General features: G+C 36.5%; 3 protein-coding genes across 4 annotated transcripts; 2 read left to right on the forward strand and 1 right to left on the reverse strand.

Annotated features, from left to right (window-relative positions):
* Nucleotides 1-770: 770 nt before the first annotated feature.
* Nucleotides 771-3,957, forward strand: RTH (RTE1-homolog). Of its 2 annotated transcripts, none has more exons than XM_028242416.2 (3): nt 771-961; nt 2,239-2,528; nt 3,351-3,957. In XM_028242416.2, exons 2-3 carry the CDS (start codon nt 2,259-2,261, stop codon nt 3,771-3,773), a joined length of 693 nt encoding a protein of 230 aa, XP_028098217.1. In that variant the 5' UTR covers nt 771-961; nt 2,239-2,258; the 3' UTR covers nt 3,774-3,957. The 2 variants fall into 2 exon arrangements, with proteins under 2 accessions (XP_028098217.1, XP_028098218.1); XM_028242417.2 differs by having other exon boundaries at nt 775-961; nt 2,251-2,528.
* A 2,082-nt stretch (nt 3,958-6,039) lies between these two features.
* On the forward strand, nt 6,040-7,723 carry TRX1 (thioredoxin H-type 1). The gene is made up of 3 exons (XM_028242419.2): nt 6,040-6,319; nt 7,174-7,296; nt 7,425-7,723. The coding sequence occupies exons 1-3, from the start codon at nt 6,239-6,241 to the stop codon at nt 7,560-7,562; spliced, it is 342 nt and encodes a 113-aa protein (XP_028098220.1). The 5' UTR covers nt 6,040-6,238; the 3' UTR covers nt 7,563-7,723.
* Nucleotides 7,724-11,303: 3,580 nt separating this feature from the next.
* On the reverse strand, nt 11,304-18,208 carry LOC114297941 (beta-galactosidase 3). The gene is made up of 19 exons (XM_028242418.2): nt 17,714-18,208; nt 17,502-17,597; nt 16,810-16,922; nt 16,617-16,683; nt 16,342-16,434; nt 15,966-16,109; nt 15,443-15,531; nt 15,240-15,345; nt 15,054-15,141; nt 14,647-14,765; nt 14,407-14,571; nt 14,130-14,308; nt 13,723-13,832; nt 13,520-13,629; nt 12,868-12,978; nt 12,671-12,784; nt 12,357-12,559; nt 11,935-12,271; nt 11,304-11,834 (listed from the first exon to the last, which is right to left on the reverse strand). The coding sequence occupies exons 1-19, from the start codon at nt 17,873-17,875 to the stop codon at nt 11,709-11,711; spliced, it is 2,532 nt and encodes an 843-aa protein (XP_028098219.2). The 5' UTR covers nt 17,876-18,208; the 3' UTR covers nt 11,304-11,708.
* Nucleotides 18,209-18,604: the final 396 nt, after the last annotated feature.

The following is an 18,604-nucleotide window of genomic DNA, read 5'->3' on the forward strand; positions in this document are numbered from 1 at the left end:
ATACATTTTTCATCAATTTTTTTTTTTTTTTTTTTTGAAAACACGTGAGCTATCCTAAAAACCTCTTTTGATCAATGCGGGAGGACAAAAAGAAAAATCCAATCATTTATCTTTGAATAATTTCATCAAACTTAAGGATGAAAAAAAATTATTAAAAATTAGATGAAAGATTTGATTTATACCTAATTTAAAGAAATATTTAATGAAAATTTAATTTGATGCAAATTGAATAAAAAAATTAAATCTCATTTTCACCATCCGAGAGGTACTTTCAATAAACTCACATTAGCGCATCTCCAATAGTCTAAGATAACATGACTTTGCCAAAGTAATTTTTTGGCTTGCTACAATGCACAAAAGCCAAATTTTGACTATACCACTATAACGGAGACTTGCCATTTTGACGCAAGCATTTGTTAAAATGACTTTGGTAAAAAAAAAACTGTTTGATACTATTTGTCCTCATCTCCCTTTTTCTTTCCTTCATTTAACATCAAATAAAATGACTTTGGTCAAACTTGGACTAAATTTAATTCAAAATTTGACATTATCATAATTCTAAGTTAGAGTAATGAGACAGTTACATTTTTAATTTTAAAAATATTAAAAATTTTCAAAATTCTATCAATTATCTTACATAAGTGTAAAACCCACATAATATAAGTCCTATACAGATTCCATACCTATATAAAACTTTTGAGTAGAATTTTTAATAATTTTTTTGGCAACTCATTACTCTTTTAATTTTACCTAACAATGGCACAAAAGTTGGATATCCTCTAATTGACTTTTACCTTTGCATCCAAAACTACATCGTTTGGAGGGTAAATAATAATAAAAAAGAGAAAGAACAAAAAAAAAAAAAAAAAAAAACGTCAATGGGGGTTGACGATTGAGGCGTCCTTGGCCTGTGACTGCTCTTTGCTGATCTCAGGGCTTCGATCTTCATCTTCCTTCCAAGGTACTCTCTCTCTCTCTCTCTCTCTCTCTCTCTCTCTCTCGCTCCTATTTACATCTTTGTAATTCTGATTATGCGATCTTAAATTGTATATATATCTGAAACAGGGCCAAAAAGTTAGGGTTTATTGTTATATATGTTTCAGAGAGGGGGGCAAAAACTGCTACGCTGTTCGTTTTTCTTACAATTATGTGGATATATATATTCATGTTGAATAACTGACATGTTCGTTAGTGGGTTTCTTTTTCTGAACCAATTTGAAAATTTAGCACTGGAGAAGATTTAATTTTACGAACAATATTTAATGACAAATTTGTCATTTTAATTTTCCAAATAAATAAATAAATTTGTCAATATGAATTTAATTTTGAAACTACCTTTCACTAAGCTTGTTCAATGAAAGTGAAAAGTGGAAATAAAAATCTCTTTGCCTGAAAATTCAGACTGTTATTAAAGGATAATTAAGAATGAAGTTGTAACTAATTATGTGTTACTGATTGCACCTGATAGGTGCTATTGGACTGATGATTTTCTCAACACTTCTTGATCATATATAAATGTTTAATGATCTGATGGAAAATGAATAGGAACACAGGCACACTCATTCTTTCTTGAGCAGTTTAGCACTTTTGAAACTCATTTACCGTCCTTGATGACTTGAATTTTGAAAGTTGGGTAATTAGTTAAGACAATAGTTTTTCCTTGCAAGGCTATAAATTGACAACCAATCTAGATGCGGAGATGCCATTATTTGTCATCTAGGAATTAGAATGAGATTGGAGTGAGAGTGAGCTGGATGTGATAATGAACATGGTGTGAAGCTTCCATAATTTATCACATATATATTAGCTTCAATTACTGGGTCTCTCAGAGGCCCCTTTTTGCTAGTGTAAACATATATGAATTTATTAAGTATGTGTTTGTATTTTTGTTTTTTTAAACTCTGCTGTCAGATAGCCGTGGTAAAATGAAAAAGTGGTTAATGAAATTCTAACGGTGTTGTTGGCTCCCATTTAAACATTTCAAGGAGTTAATTGCCACAAGATATTCAGATTGGTAAATTGATTGAAGACATTGTGCAGATGAGTGTAATGGTCTTTTGAGTAGTTTGGCAAAACACTTGGAATGGATGGTTATAGCTTATCATAACAGTGTATGCAGGATTTTTTCTTTCTTCTGTCCTTGAATATGTTACGTGAATGGACAATAATCAAGACTACAGCTGAATACGTAATTGACTGTTCCATTTTTCAATTCGTCTTACGGTTGACTTAATGCAGTGTTCTATACAGCTTTGACAATGGAACCAAATTCAGACTCTGAGCACCACCTGATGATTGAACAGAACACCCCGCAAACTATGCAAATTGATCCAAGGAGAGCCCGGTTTCCATGCTGCATTGTGTGGACACCACTTCCTGTTATATCATGGCTAATTCCTTTTATAGGCCACATGGGGATATGCAGAGAAGATGGAGTCATATTGGACTTTGCAGGGCCTAATTTTGTGTGTGTAGACAACTTTACATTTGGGGCAGTTGCTCGTTACATCCAAATAAGCAAAGAGAAGGTACATCTCGATGCTTGTTTCTAATTTTACGAATTTTGCTCTTTTTTAAGCACCTTTCTATGATGGTCGCTTCAGTGGCCTGTTGCCAGCTTGGCACATGACTGAACAAGGGGCATTGCTCTCGTCTCTCCGAGGAGAGAGACAGGCAAATGATCCAACTGCCTGTTGCTGCTTATATGAGATGGTTGCAGGACCCTCTGCCCTCTGGCCTTATCACTGATGATTGATATTAGCGGCAGTTGTGACTGTTCTAGAACATGATTGTGTAGGAGTGTATCCCTTGTGACCTAAGTTGTTCAACATTGTTCTTTTATGGATAATAGCAGAATAACTGCTAACCCCAATGTCTTAAGCCCTCAAGCTCTATTAATCATGTTCTGTCAAGGCCAATCCCACACCATTGGATCTATTGGTCATTCATTCTTCAGTTGGCACTTGTCAGCCTATGGTCACAAGTCGCAAAAAAAAAAAAAAAAAAAAAAAATCTATTTATATATGGAATAATGCCCCTCCATTTTCTTTTTTGAGAGCTCCATTTATATAAGGATATGTATAAGAAATTCCATGAAATGTTAAACTCTTTCATTTTAATGCCCCCCCAAAAAGATCTGCAATGTTTGTATACTGGTATTCAAGGAGCTAACTAAAGCAACAACGATAAGATTTTGAAGTTTAGACAATCCAATTAAAAGTTTTCGTCCCTCAAACTTCCGGTGAGAGTTGCTTTTTATCGAATCTTATTTTATTTCTATAGCTTCTGACCTTTATTTTTCCTAAATATTTTTTTTCATCACTCCTGCTTCTCTAAATTTTGGTCTACAGTGTTGCATTCGTTCCCATCAGGCAGCCTACACAAGTGAAGATGGGTACGAGCAAGATGAGCCTGCAAGAGACTTATTGACATGGGATGATGCAACGCGGAAAAGCACTCAGGAATTCCAGCACCGTGCTTACAATCTTTTTACTTGCAACTGTCATTCCTTTGTAGCCAACAATTTGAACAGGATGGGCTTTCAGTCCGGTGGGTGGAACGTGGTGAACCTCGCAGCTCTGATTTTTCTCAAGGGACGGTGGGTCAGCAAAGCATCAATGATCCAATCTTACTTACCATTTGTCATCATATTTGGTCTGGGAATCACCTTCGGAGGATGGACTTTCATAACTTTCTTGGCCTTCTTCACCTTCCTTCTTGTAGGTTGGTTTCTTCTTGGTACTTACTTCTTCAGGAATTTGATCCAGTTGTAGCCTTATGGTGTGTACCAACTTTAGTTTACAATTGCTTGTGGATTTCATGTATGATGTACCTAAAATCACCAAAAAATACTCTGATTTGCACCATTTTGGGATTTGGATGAGACATTTTATTCCTTATCCCTATGGATGGTTTTTCACGCTGATAAATCTACAATATACATGCATTTTAATTTAATATAGCTTTGGCAACAATTTCAAGTTTTAATACAAGAAGAAGAAGAAGAAGAAAAAAGAGAAAAAAAAAAAAAAAAAGCAAGAGCGAGCCACTTGCAGAATGGATAAAGCAAAGGCCATGGTGGAAGGAATGGGCAGCAGTTTAAAGAACGATCCTTTTCACATTTCTTGCCAACTGTGATTCTCTTCTCTCTCTCTCACTCAGGCAATGGACAGCAATTTAAAGAACGACTCTTTTCACATTTCTTGCCAACTGTGATTCTTTGCTCTCTCTCACAAGGAATGGGCAGCAATTTAAAGAAGAATCCATTCAAATTTGTTGCCAACTCTCTCTCTCTCTCTCTCTCTGGAATTCATTGCCAATTGTATAGCCTTTTCTCGAAATTGCTTGGATAAATATACACATCATCAATCATCCCTTCATATTGCATGCTTGGTATACAACAATTTTGTGTCTTATACCCCGTTTATTACTCATACTCCCTCATTCATCTCTCAAAATATTTGGATTAACCTAAAAGTTATTTATTAGACTAACATTTTCTATTTTTGTATGTAAAAATGTTTGGGACCTCCAAAATTGGGGATTTCCATGACCCTAAAATGATGTGGATCAATTATGTGTTTTTATTTTTGTTTTTGTTTTGTTTTGTTATGTTTTTGTTATTTTTTTTTTCTTTTTTTTCTGGACCAATCACAGGTGAGTGAAAGTTTTGAGAGTTGTGTTTTTTTGGTGGTTTGTACAATTGTTGTTTTGTAAGAATATAAAGGTAGGAGGCACGATCAGTGCAGGACTATTTTGCCTTCGCATGTCATAGTAGGCTCTCTATTAATTAAAATGTAGACATCAGGGGTTTTGATCAACCTATAAACGCAATAGAATTGTAGATAATTTCTCTAGTTGAATTTGAATCATAACTTAACGCCGGACAATTGACCCCAATTTGCCAAAAACATAGTGAAAAAAAAGTAGGCTAAGTCATACTAATGAAGATCAGTCATGGTCGGGTTAAAAAATTATGTATTGAGTAATGTTAGAAACTTATAATTTGGATTTCTAAATTTATCCACAAAGATATAGTAAGAGATGTAAGCCTTACACAATTGAGTATATGACAAATTAAAAGTTGACATGTATCTTGCCACATCATTATAATTATGAAATTTTTTAATCTTAAATTTTTTTTATAAAATGCGTGTTTATTAAATCCACCATCATAAATGTGCTTCATACATAAATTTGATTTTTTTTTATCCCCTCCCTTTTTTTTGTGGTGTCTATAAACAAATCACCAGCGTTCACTAAAAAAAGTAGGGAAATTTTTTGTCTGTTCATTCCATCCCAAAAATTGTCATCATCTTTGTAACTCAATCGTCCATATACTTAAAAGTTCATAAAGCATTTTTCTTTCTTTCTTTCTTTTTTTTTCATACTTTATATTATTCTTTGCCAAACAGTGTAACCAATCCGTTGTTATTCCTTTGTCATTTTTGGTAAATTCTTTTATAATTTAAAATTGAATTGATAGTATTTTTTGCGTTCAAAATGCTAACAAGAAAAGAACAAGGAAAAGTTAAAGCTATATGAAGTGACGCGTATGAATAAGAAAAATGTTTGGGGGCCCTAATTCTGTGGCTCAAATGTGGCTCAAATGGCCAAAACGACGTCGTTTTGGCCATTTTGATGTTGTTTTGTACTCAAAACGACGTCGTTTTGGCCATTTGAGCCACATTTGAGCCACAAAATTTGGGCCCTCTACCATTGCTCGTATGAATAATGTTTTTGGACCATCAAAGGATGAACCTTGATGCAATATGTAGTAGAAAATTGCTCAACTGTTACACCAATAAAAAAATGAAAAATGAAAAGTTGATAGTGAACTTTAAATCAGTTGATATGTCCATTATCGGATAGAGAAAAGTTGTAACTATAATAATATATTTGCCATGCGATATTAAATTTTAATGTGATTGATTTAATCAGTTGAATCATTACTTTTCTATTAATATATATTAAATTTGATTTATTTATATAATAAATTTGATTTTAAATAAATTTTTAACGAATTGAATACGAAAACAGGTATAGTTTGGTGGCAAACTCGCAATAAAAGCACAATGGGAGGTCCATTTTGCGATTTGCCTATATAAAGGGAGGGAGGAATGAGAAATTCAGAAATCAAAAAACCAAAAGCAAACAGAGCAGATCAAACAAGAAACTAGTATTTTGTGCTACAATCTGAGTTCGGTTTTTGATTAAACAGAGAAGAAAAAGAGCAAAAATGTCAGATGCAGTGATAAGTTGCCACTCTGTGGATGCATGGAACCAACATCTGAAGCAAGCCAATGATTCCAACAAACTTGTACTCTTCTTCTTTTCTCTTGTTTTATATATCTTCTACTCTATTACCCATCTCAAGCAAGCCAATCTAAAGTTTTGTTTTGCTTTAAAATTGTTGATTGCTAAAATTCTAGTAATTTTTACATGTTGAACAGTTTTCAAATATGATATATCTTTTTCATTTATCAAAAGTGTCCTAAAAATTAGATCTACAATTACAAAAGTATCGCATTTGCAAACACTGCTAGTATATATATATATATATTCATGGCCCTTGTATAATTCTAGATCCAAGGATTCTCCACTTCAAGTAGTAGCTAAAATATTTGTAGTTGGAAATCCGTCAATTGTCAAAATTCTTGTATTTGAGAAATACAGGAAAAAGCATATTCAAGTATCCAATACTTTTGCAAAATTATCAAGTTGTATTGGAGTGGAGTGTTTACTAAGAAAACAAATTTTGATTATGTTTTTGTTTCCCAAACCATTAATGGACTGAGTCAGCTTTATTTAAGTGTTGAAGAAAAGATAAATCAGACCGTGTTCCTTGTATTTGTGAATGAAAAAAAAGAGAAAATAGAGAGGAAAAAAAAAAGTTTCTAATTCATTTTTCTTTACTTTTTATATTTTTTTTTTCTCCTAAAGGGATCTGATCGGTTCAATTGAAAACCTCTTTGGTTTGTCTGTTCTTGCAGTAATTCTCTTGGAATATTTATTCATTCTCTGTTAGTTATTTATGCAAATAGTGGTTAATTTCACAGCTTCATGGTGTGGACCGTGCCGTATCATGGCACCATTTTTTGCAGAGTTATATCGTCTGTTCTTGCAGTAATTTCCTTGGAATATTTATTCATTCTCTGCTATTTATTTATGCAGATAGTGGTTGATTTCACAGCTTCATGGTGTGGACCGTGCCGTATCATGGCACCATTTTTTGTAGAGTTGTCCAAGAAACTATCCACCGTTACCTTCCTCAAGGTGGATGTAGATGAACTAGAGGTAAAAACGAAAAATGAGAAATTTAATAATGAGACTGCAACAGTTTGTTTTACTTTCATTCTAAATAATCACTTGCTTCAATAATGAAGTGAGAGCAATCTCTCTTTCTTCTTTTTCTTTTTCTGCAGTCGGTTGCTAGTGAATGGGATGTGCAGGCTATGCCGACTTTCATGATCCTGAAAGAAGGGAAAATACTGGATAAGGTTGTGGGAGCAAAGAAAGACGAGCTGCAGAGTACCATTGCCAAGCACGTCAATGCTGCCTAATTAATACTACTATGTTACTTTCTTATTTTGCTTGTGAAGGTGTCTGTGGACCTGACCTAGTCATATGATATATATTGATTTGGCTTTGCTTTATATTCAAAACATACTAGTATTGGGTGTTGTAAGCTCTTATATATCCTATATAAAAGGCATATGATATATATTTGTTAGAATTTACCATAAACCTACCACCACTACCACCTCACCTACTCCACTAAACCTAACCCACTACACCACTACCACCTCCACTTCACCTACTCTCCAACCACTACCACCTCCACTTCACCTACTCTCCACCTACTCCCAAACACACTCCTATATAATAGGAATCCTTGTAATTGTAATAAAAACAACACATATCAATCAATCAATAAATACATAAATTCTTACATGGTATCAGAGCAAGGTTAAAGAAGCTAGTAATTCTGCTTCCCCGGCGGGCGGCAGCCTTGCCTTGGCCGCCCGCCGGACCTCTACACACTAACCGTCTCTCTTGAATACTGCCTTGATGCTTTTCTCCAATCCGTCCCGGCCTTCATCATTGATGCAAACTCTTCATGACTTATACGTCCATCCTTGTCGGTGTCCACATCCTGCATGATGGCATTAATGACTTCTTCATTGTTGGTCTCGACTTCATCAGCCAAGGTATCCCTTAGTTCTTCAATCTCTATATAACCACTTTGGTTTTGATCAAAGAATTTGAAGGCTTCGAGAAGGTGATCATCATTACCCATCTTTCTGAGATGAACAGAAATAGCAACAAACTCCCCGTAATCCAAATGTCCATCCTTATCCACATCACCCAGCCACGTGTACGCTTCATGTGCAGCTTCGGCGGCAAGCACCTTCCACGACCCCCACGCACCAGACTCCGTCTAGCTCCTTCGCAGCCAGAGCAGCCCACAACTTTGGATCTTCAAAATTCTTTATAAGAAATGAAGGCTTTGCTTCCATTAAAAAAATGCTCCGGGTTTCCAGTCAACAGATCAACAACCGGCATCCCAGCTGCCACACCAGCTTTAATTCCAGAAACAGAATCCTCAAATATGAAAGTGTGATCTTTTGACACCTTGAATAGTTCAAGAGCCTTCAAGTATGGATCCGGGTACGGTTGTGCATGCTCACAATCGCTCCCCAAAATAACAAATTCAAAGAAATCAGAAAGTCCGAGCGTTGCCTGATCTCTTCATCTCTCTTTCACTTGCCGTGGTCTCCCACGTGCACTTAATGATGCACACATTTGTTTTTTTTTTTTAATAACCCCACTCTGCACTCTCTTTTGCAGGGCACTACTCCTTTTTTTTTTTTAAAAGAAACTGCATCACAGGCTTTGCACACACACACCCTTGCAACCCATTTTAATATATTAACATCACTATCCTAGCCCACCGGTTTCGAAAACCGCCACCAGATTTATTTTATTTTCATCATCACTTTGCTGGTGCACATTCTCATTCTCATTATTTTTATTATTATCACATGGGCGTGTTGCCCCTCTTTTTTTTTAAAAAAAAAAAAAAAACAAAAAAAAAAAAAAAAAAAAACAAAACCAACCAATTTACAAATTTACACAACACCCTTATTTTATTCATCTCCGGGATCAACCCCGATCACAATTTTCCAAAAAAAAAAAAAAAAAACAAACAACCAAACAAACAAACATCACCCACAAACACCCATCCACAGTGGGATTTTTCTTCTCTATTCTGCCGCCGGTCTCTTCTTTTTGCCTCCGTCTTGGGCAGTCCTTGCCGGTGTTGCCTCCGTGTTTCCCACTCCACTGGGCACGATCACTACTCCCTGCTCCTCCAACTGCAGTATATGGCGGCCCTCCAAATCGGAACATCACGGTGGCCTTCCGCTTCAGCTCCTTATTTTCTGCTTTCAGCACACTTATCTCTGCTCGCGCATCCTTATACATGCGTTGGAGCAGAGCCAGCTGGGCGGTTAACTGCTGCACCTCATTTGTCCTACTCTGCAGCCGGTTCGACAAGTTTGTGACCGCCGTCATGCTTTCCACACATACCTTCAAAGTATACTGATTGGCTTCCACATCTGACTGCACTGCCATTCTTTGCTCCACAGACCGCATCGGAAAGTTCAACGGAGCAAACTCCGGGGCGCTTGGTTGAGTTTCCAGTGCCACAGGGTGAGCAGCCCGCGGGAAGACGATGCAGCCATTTTCTAGGCAACAGCGTGTTACACAGTATCTCTCTCAGCAATCTCTCTCAGAAAACAGAGTGTTACAGAATCTCTCTCAGAAATCTCTCTCAGAATATCTCTCGCAGGTTTTTTGCCTCAGCCTCAGCCTCCGTCTTATAGCCGAGGCAGCCACGCGCATCGCGCGCCTCTTACCGACAGACGACAAACGGGCGCGCAAGCCAAGGCGCCCACGTGCCTCGCCATCATCATGTCCGGCACACCTTTTTATGGATTGGGCACGCCTTTTGATGGCACGCCTTTTGAAAAATTGGGCACACCTTTTGAGGGTGCATTTTTTAAGGGTCCGACAAGACTCTGTAAACTGTCCCGACATTGATTCCGGTTAGCTCCTTTACGGGTCCGACAAGACTCTGTAAACTGTCCTGACATAGATTCCGGTTAGTTTCTACACGGGTCCGACAAGACTCTGTAAACTGTCCCGACATTGATTCCGGTTAGTTTCTACAAGGGTCCAGCAAGACTCCGTAAACTGTCACAACATTGTCTGCTACAACGGTCCGACATGACCCCATAAACTGTCTTCTACATCGGTCTGACACCACCATACAGTGTCCTCTACAACGTTATGACACCCCCATACAGTGTCCTCTACAACGTTATGACACCCCCATACAGTGTCCTCTACAACGTTATGACACCACCATCCAGTGTCTTCACCAATGGTCTGACACGACCATACAGTGTCTCCTATCCTTTTTTATTTTTATGTATTTTCTTGTTTTGTTACTCTCTCCAAACTCAAGTTGGTTATGACACCACCATCCAGTGTCTTCACCAATGGTCTGACACGACCATACAGTGTCTCCTATCCTTTTTTATTTTTATGTATTTTCTTGTTTTGTTACTCTCTCCAAACTCAAGTTGGTTAGTTTCTATCCTCCTTGAGTTTGCAGGGGGCTGTTAGAATTTACCATAAACCTACCACCACTACCACCTCACCTACTCCACTAAACCTAACCCACTACACCACTACCACCTCCACTTCACCTACTCTCCAACCACTCCCAAACACACTCCTATATAATAAGAATCCTTGTAATTGTAATAAAAACAACACATATCAATCAATCAATAAATACATAAATTCTTACAATATTGATTTGGCTTTGCTTAATATTCAAAACATACTAGTGTTGGGTGTTGTAAGCTCTTATATATTCTATATAAAAAATGAACAAGTATTTGTTAATCTGGTTTAATTGGAGAAAAAGTTGAAAATTGTAACATAATAATTAAGTTTCTTTATATTTCCAAAATAAATAAAAAAAAAATTTGCATATCTTCATTACATTCCACCCACTGCATTTTGGAAGAACATCTCAGCCACAAATATCAAATTCAAGTGCAAATCTATAGATAGCTGTGTTACTGATATGGAACTTGTAAAACAAGTGAATATTGCACATCTTCATATTTGGATAGGTTTACTTGAACCAACAACTCAGAAACAGATTGAACTGCATATAAGTAATTCTACCAGGAACACAATCAGAAGGCACAGAAGAGGAGAAGAGGAGAAGAGAAGAGAAGGCCTTTTCAATTGTCACAGAGAGTTGCACATAAGAAAGGAAGGTCATGCTAGGATCCGCTCCTAACAAGAACACCAAATAAGGGTTTGCTTTTGCTTTTCCCCTACTTTTAAATCAAAACTAAAGAAATCGCACATTGTTCAACAACACAAACAATAAACTTCACCGGTGCCCCTTGGTGGTTAAAATGCTGGGGACCATAAATCACTACTCTTCAGAGGCCCATTTAGTCCCCCCTTTAAATTAAAAGACTACTCACTCTAGCACAATACATGGCATTCATCAATCTAACTAAATTCACTACTTTCCTTGTTTTTTTTCTTCTTTTGTGGGTATGTATAGTTAAATCACTGGATGCAATATTTAAGCATCCCTATCCATATTTACCTAATTAACCCCTTGAATTAGGTGAACAAATGGCTTCGACGGTTAACCGCTTCAACACATTTGGACATGGGTCTTGCCCAAAGTTACTGTTTGATATGGTCACTGAGCACCACTGCTGCCCAATGCATTTCTGTGAAATACAACAAAGAAAAGGAAAAAGAATGCTTAAAAAACACCAACTAAAAATGTGTATGTGAAGTTTTTAAGACATAAAAAATCAGAATAAGTACCTTTTCTAAGATGGAATATGAGGTAGGAGCATGGCAAGTTCCTTGCTGGAAGCTCCCACAAGTGCCCAGAGGAGTTCCAAAGCTTGCAAATTTAATGGAAGAAATGGATTGGCCTGGACTACACCGCAGGTGAACTTTTGGTTTGTGAATCTCTTCTGTCTTTCCGTAGCTTTCAATGTGCCAATTCTTGATCATGGGGTGATACTCGGCAACATCAGCACACACGCTTGTCACAGATCTCTTCATGAGAGAAATTTTTGTGGGATCCCCTCCAAGTTCCTCGAAAAGTACCAGCAGGTTCTGCGTTGGCTTCAACCAAGACCGGGGAACATGGTACCTGAAAATTTGATTTTGTTAGTTACTCTAGAATGGAAATGTTTGGTTCTTAATTATTATCGGAGAATTTTTATTGGAGGGTTTACCATTGCTGAGTCGGTTGGCCACAGCCAAGCTGACATTTTGGAGGTCGAAATGTACCCGAATAACTGCAACCATTGCAATTACCAGTTGCGAACGCTGTCCAATATCTTCCAATGCTCTGACCATTAATCCATACTTGACCTTTTCCCATACTCCCCATGTCCAAAGCCAGCGGCTCGTCTCCGTCAGGTGCATTGAAATAAGCCTGCAGTGTTGGAAGACAGATTAAACTCGTAATGCCAATGAATCATTTCCCTGTACATGCTTAAATTGAGTCTTTCTGAAATTTATTTTTAATTTTATATTCTTTATATACCTTATGCCATGTTAATGGTTGCTGTTTTTGTGCAATCAAAGAACCTTGCATCCAGTCAACAGAGGAAATACCATCAGGGGAGACAAGATTCATGATCTCTCCTTTCAGCCCAACCTGTTTGAAGAGGAATCCATGAGGTGAAATTTCTTTGAATGACCAAAATGTAAATGAGAAATCGGGAGGTAAGAATTCACAACCTGGTAAGTCCATTTTGCCCAGGACAAGTCCCATTTTCCCTGGTCAAGACCACGCAGTGCAACTGGACCTAAGACTCCAGTGTTCCATGTCTCGTAATGTCCACCAACATTCTTCAATGATGAACATAAATAATGTCAGAAAAGAAATACTCTAATTACTAAAAGTAAAAGTAATAGGTGTTTACAGCCTATTAAAAAACTCAGATCACGGTTTGATTGGATAAAATTACTGTGGTACACAATCACTACAAAATTGGTAATTACTGAAGAGCTCTGATACACAATAATGTTTTAGTGCTAAATGTTCTCATCTCACCTAGGGTCCATATACTTGCATAATTCAGCCAATATAGTAGAGTAACCTAAGAAACAATATTAAGATCGGTCAAGGCCATATTTAGGGTCATTTTGCCCTTCTCTTATCCCTTTTAATTGTATTTGCCAAATAAACCACTATATTTCTGTAAAAATAATTTCGCTAAAATAACTAAGGGGGCAGACGAAAGTGTTTTCATTTTTGAATTGGCACAGATATCCATCATTCTTCCCAATAAATTAGTGAAGAACCAGTTTATGAGAGTATTTTTTCCACTTGCTTCCCATGCCACCATAGATAATTAGGACACAGAAGCACTAGGGAGTGGGTACTAACAGGTAATCCGACAGCTACACTGAGCAGTTCGATTCTGTTTCTTCCAAAACGCAAATTCACCTTCCCGGTAAATGTGAATCTTCTATTCTCTCTTGTCCCAAACGCAGAGCCTAAAAGACAAAAAAAATCATTTCAGCACATCAGTTTGAAAGGGTGGCATGTGACTAGATACACTTCTAAAATGAAATTATTTGACAATGTACCTGAAAGTTGTCCATTTATGAACACATGCAGGGCATGCCCTGTTGACTGCACTATGAGAGTAGGCAATTCACCACCACGCAAGAATGATTCAGATGAACCGATATCAACACTGTCAACAAATTGATCGGGTGGGGATTACAATCACAACACAAAAGCATTGCATAATTTGGATTTAATACTCATGCTCAAAGCTATACATACACGTCCCAATTCATGTACACTATACAATTATAGAGACAAATGCAAGTATCCCATGTTGAGAAAATATTTTTGAACAAATTACAAATTGAAACAATCAGTCAGAAATAAACTTGTCATTTACTTTCTGTAAAACAAAAACTGAGTAAGAGGAAGAAGATATCAATAAAACCATTTGCTGGAAAGAAATCTGCATAATAAATCTCACCTAGTGATATACCAAAGATAATCACTAGCATCCCTTGTGACATTTATCTGCTCCAAGAGACCAACAGAACTGAATGCCAAGCTGTCATCCAGAGATGATATATCTTCATTATAAGTATCCCACGAGAACATTTCAGCATTACTTGGCAGCATTTCCATCTGTGATGTTTGAACTCCAACCTGTAATGGAGGCACAAGAATCAGAAACTTCAGCACGATAGCAATTATGATTGAAAATGGATTTTCACTCCGGAAAGATTAAATAGAGATCAACATACTTTGGCGGTATTGAAAACTACATTCCTACAATCGGGAAGGATGCTGATGGACCAAGGAGGCAAATTATAGTGCATGTTATTGAACATCACTCTTGTAACGGACTTGGTATCATAGTTTGAGAGAAAAGCAGCACAATCTCCAGCTTCTGAAGTAAATACATGGGCCTGGAAAATGCCAGACATTCAGCAAACAGAAGCTATGAACTATGCAAATGCCAGAAGCAATTGAGTGTCTAATACCTGTTGGAAGTTTCCTAGAGAAGTGACAATTGGATCTGCTGAAACTAAAGCTCGCTCACTTAGCTTGATAGCTCTGTGAAGCTCCTTTAGATGACCATATTTTGGTTGCCTAATCAAACCTATCCAGTAAATGCAGTGAAGCAGTTAGCTGTATCCCAAGTTTAGGCATATGGTTTGTTGACGAGATACAAGCACATAATCATTAGCACTTAAGAATGCAATTTTGTTTTCTTTACCGTTCAAGCGGTATTATTATCAGGATGAGTGCTTAAGAGCATTCACATGAAAAATAATAATAATAATAAAATAAAATTAACACTCCATGGTTCCTACTTAAGAAAATAGACTTCGTTAAGTCCGTCAGCCAATAAATAAATAAAAGAGGGTATAAAAGTTTTTGATCTTACCATATTCATCAAGAGGAGCATCGTAGTCATAGCTGGTCGTGATGAAAGGGCCCCCAGCAGTGCGTCCAAAATTGGTCCCTCCATGGTACTAATCACATAGTGAACATGGGAACTTAGTTTTACTTAAAATAATTTGACATAGTAGACTTCTAAATTTCATGGGAACAATTTGACAAGAAAACCAACCATGTAGTAGTTAACAAATGATCCTCCCTTTTGTATGAATCGAGCAACTGCAAATGCCAAATCCTGAACAGGCCTCTGGTGAATTGGGCCACCAAACTCCGTAAACCTTCATAGTTTGAGTTAAAAACAGAGTTAAAGGCCCATTGTTTCTTGCTGAAAATTTTGAATTTTAGTGGACCAAACAAGAAGAACAAATCTAATACCAGCCACTCCAAGCCTCTGTCCATATTGTAGGTTTGTAAGGTCTGTTTGGAGAGAAAGTATCACAGTAGAAGCCGTTGCATGTATTTATCTGTTCACATAACCCCCCATAAGGATTTTAAGATGATTTTTATCACACAAAAGATATAATGATATCTAAAACAATAATTACTATGGATTTCATGTCTTCCAAACTAAAAATTTTGTTAGGTACTAATTTTCTGTTCTTTTGGCTCACGAAACAGGCGAGCTATTGGTTGTCGGAGGTTACCTAGCCCTGTAAGTCTAAGATGATTTGCTACTTTCACATATAAATGCAAAATTTAAGACAACTATGTTATACAACTGAATGTAGTAAAGTTCAAGAGCAACAAGTACAACTGATAACAATACAAAAGAACTGAAATGCAATGTAAAACTTGTCAATAAAAACAAGATTATGTGACACAAATGAAAACTTCATACGGCAGTTATCATAAAAATAAATAAATAAATAATGAAAAAAAAAGGTAAGCGACTGCTCACCACTGGATCTGGGGCATCATCTTCTTTGCACATAATCCACGGAACACCTGTTCCCAAACCAACAGCCATACTTGCTGCCCAGGTCATGTATTCATGGCCAGCAGCTCCAAGCGCCTTACCTTCCGGCCCATACTCATTCTCAATCTGCACAAGCAAAACCAACTTGCATGATTGTAAACTAATTTATTTTAGTAAAGTGTTTTTCCATTAAGGCTGAGTAAATTATCTCATACATTCTCCTTTCAATTTTCTTTCCGTAATGAATTACCATTAAACATTCTCAATATCTAGCATTTACAGAAAGTTCAAAGCACAAAAGTGTAGACGGTAACATTAGACAGTGAAATTAGGCATGCCAAAAACTCAAAGCTTATACCTGAGAGAGGATGATGGGACCACCCTGGGACTCGAACAGATTTTCACTCTTCATCAAATTGACAATTTTTTCAGTGAACCCGCGCATAGCCGTCTGCAGCACCACCATAAAATCAACTAAATAAACTATAATAAAAAAATAAAAATAAAAATAAAAATGAAAATGAAATTGTTGTACAAAACAAGTTTATTTCTGTTTCTTCTATTTAAGTAATTTACTATTTGTGGAACAATGTTTAAGAGAAGAGTAATGGGTGGAAGATTGGGAGTAGAGACCTTGAAAGGCTCATTGTCTGTCCTGAAGCTTATGCCTGGAACATACTTCAGCCAAACAGGAAATCCTCTGCACAAAGCACAAAAAGCAATTATAAATTACAACTAAAGCTACTCATATAAACCCTAAAAGTGAAAGGAAAAACCCTCAATTTGCAAAACAAGAACAGAGAGAGAGGACTCAGATCTAGGGTACCCAAAGTTCCACTCTGCGCAAACATAAGGACCAATGCGGAGATGAGCATAGAGCCCTGCTTTCTGGATGGTCTTAATGAATCTAACTATGTCATATCTTCCTTCAAAATTGTACTGAAACCCACAAACAAAACACAAAAATAAGCAAAGATTTAAGAGAAACCAGATAAATAACAGAGCAAGAAACAACTCAGAAAGAAGAAAACTATAATGGGTGTATTTTCTCGGGAAAATTTGATAGAAAATATATGAAATGAAAAAAGCAAAGATTGCACTGAAACCCACAAAGAAAACAGCAGAGAAAATTATGATAAATTTAGCTAGGTCAAGTCTCCCTTAAAAATTGTACTGAACCCAACAAGAAACAGAAAGAAAAAAAGAAAAAAAGAGCAAAGATTTAAGAGAAACCAAATAAATAACAGAGCAAGAAACAACCCACAGAAGAAGAAAGCTATAATGCGTGCGTTTTTTCTCGGGAAAATTTGAGAGTGAAAAAAATATGAAATGGGAATTAGCAAAGATTGTACTGAAAACCCACAAAGAAAACTAAAATAAACCTAGCTGGGTCATATCTCGCTTCAAAATTGTAATGACTCTGAAAGCCACAAACAAACAAAGAAAACAGAAAAAACAAGCAGAGAATCAAGAGAAACCAAACAAAGAACAGAGCAAGAAAGAGAGTAAGTAAAGTACATTGCCAGGAGAAGGCTCATGAACATTCCAGAAAACGTACGTCTCAACAACATCCAGACCCCCTTCTTTAGCCTTCTGTATGAGATCTTCCCACATCTAAAAGAAACGACAGAGAATCAAAAAACAACAATGCGTGACTGTTTTTTTCTCCGGAAAATTCGAGAGGAAAAAAAAAAATGTGAAATGGGAATATGACTTTTGAGTAGTAGTACCTCAGGGGTGCTTCTTGGGTAATGTATGGAGCCAGAGATTAGGATTCTTCTTTGTCCATTGATGATAATGGCTTTCCTGTCATAGTTCACACTACAATGTATCAACTGAGAACCCAGATACAAGGCAAAGCAGAACATGAACAACCACTTGTTGGTTTCCATGACTTTCACTCTCAATTTCTCTCCCTAGTTTGATTCTTGGCTTAGATATATAGAAAAAAGTATCATATAAATCACTCTCTTTTTCTGGGTGGAGGGAAATTTGAAGCAGAACATGAACACAGAGAGAGAGAGAGAGAGAGAGAGATTGTGGTCTAATTGGAGCGAGGCTGCAAATCAAAAATGTCCATTATTTCTTTAAAAACACTCTCGCTGAGGTCTGAACGCAGCGGATGAGTATATATATATGGGGCTATGTACAGCTTGCAATCAGATTGGTCGAGAGACAGAGAAACTCATCAGTGCGTGACTGTGACCTCGACATCCAAAGGTGGAGAGGTAATACAGCTTTTTTTTTCACTTATTTTAACTTTCAACTTAATTTAAATTATTTTAATATGTTTAATTTAACTTAAGTTTATAATTTTTTGTAAATCAAAAACTAACTTATTCTTTAAATGGAGTAAAAAAAATTTAATTTATAAGTCAGAAATCAACTTATATTCATAGTTATAAGATATAAACTGTTAAAGTATAAGATATTAATACTTTCCCACAACTCTACCAAACAGGGCCAATCACCATATATTTTGATTCCAGAAAATTAAGTGGTTTTTTTAGAAAATTACCTATGCTTGGTTACCACTTTTCAAAAACACTTTTCAGAAAATTCTACTTTCTTATTTTCTGTATTTTTTTATTTTTACTGAATTTTTTAAATATTTTAAGCAA

This window comes from Camellia sinensis, chromosome 1, assembly GCF_055761805.1.
Source record: "Camellia sinensis isolate YWXY chromosome 1, ASM5576180v1, whole genome shotgun sequence".
NCBI lineage: Eukaryota > Viridiplantae > Streptophyta > Magnoliopsida > Ericales > Theaceae > Camellia > Camellia sinensis.

What these genes read in the sequence shown, in the direction of transcription:
- RTH (XM_028242416.2), top strand. Translation starts at nt 2,259, where the DNA reads ATGGAACCAAATTCAGACTCTGAGCACCACCTGATGATTGAACAGAAC. An exon ending in TCCAAATAAGCAAAGAGAAG is followed by an intron (nt 2,529 to 3,350) that starts GTACATCTCGAT and finishes TTTGGTCTACAG; the next exon opens with TGTTGCATTCGTTCCCATCA.
- TRX1 (XM_028242419.2), top strand. Translation starts at nt 6,239, where the DNA reads ATGTCAGATGCAGTGATAAGTTGCCACTCTGTGGATGCATGGAACCAA. An exon ending in CCAATGATTCCAACAAACTT is followed by an intron (nt 6,320 to 7,173) that starts GTACTCTTCTTC and finishes TTATTTATGCAG; the next exon opens with ATAGTGGTTGATTTCACAGC. An exon ending in TGGATGTAGATGAACTAGAG is followed by an intron (nt 7,297 to 7,424) that starts GTAAAAACGAAA and finishes CTTTTTCTGCAG; the next exon opens with TCGGTTGCTAGTGAATGGGA.
- LOC114297941 (XM_028242418.2), bottom strand. Translation starts at nt 17,875, where the DNA reads ATGGAAACCAACAAGTGGTTGTTCATGTTCTGCTTTGCCTTGTATCTG. An exon ending in ATGATGCCCCAGATCCAGTG is followed by an intron (nt 15,532 to 15,965) that starts GTGAGCAGTCGC and finishes TTATGTGAACAG; the next exon opens with ATAAATACATGCAACGGCTT. An exon ending in GTGTAGCTGTCGGATTACCT is followed by an intron (nt 12,979 to 13,519) that starts GTTAGTACCCAC and finishes TCATCATTGAAG; the next exon opens with AATGTTGGTGGACATTACGA.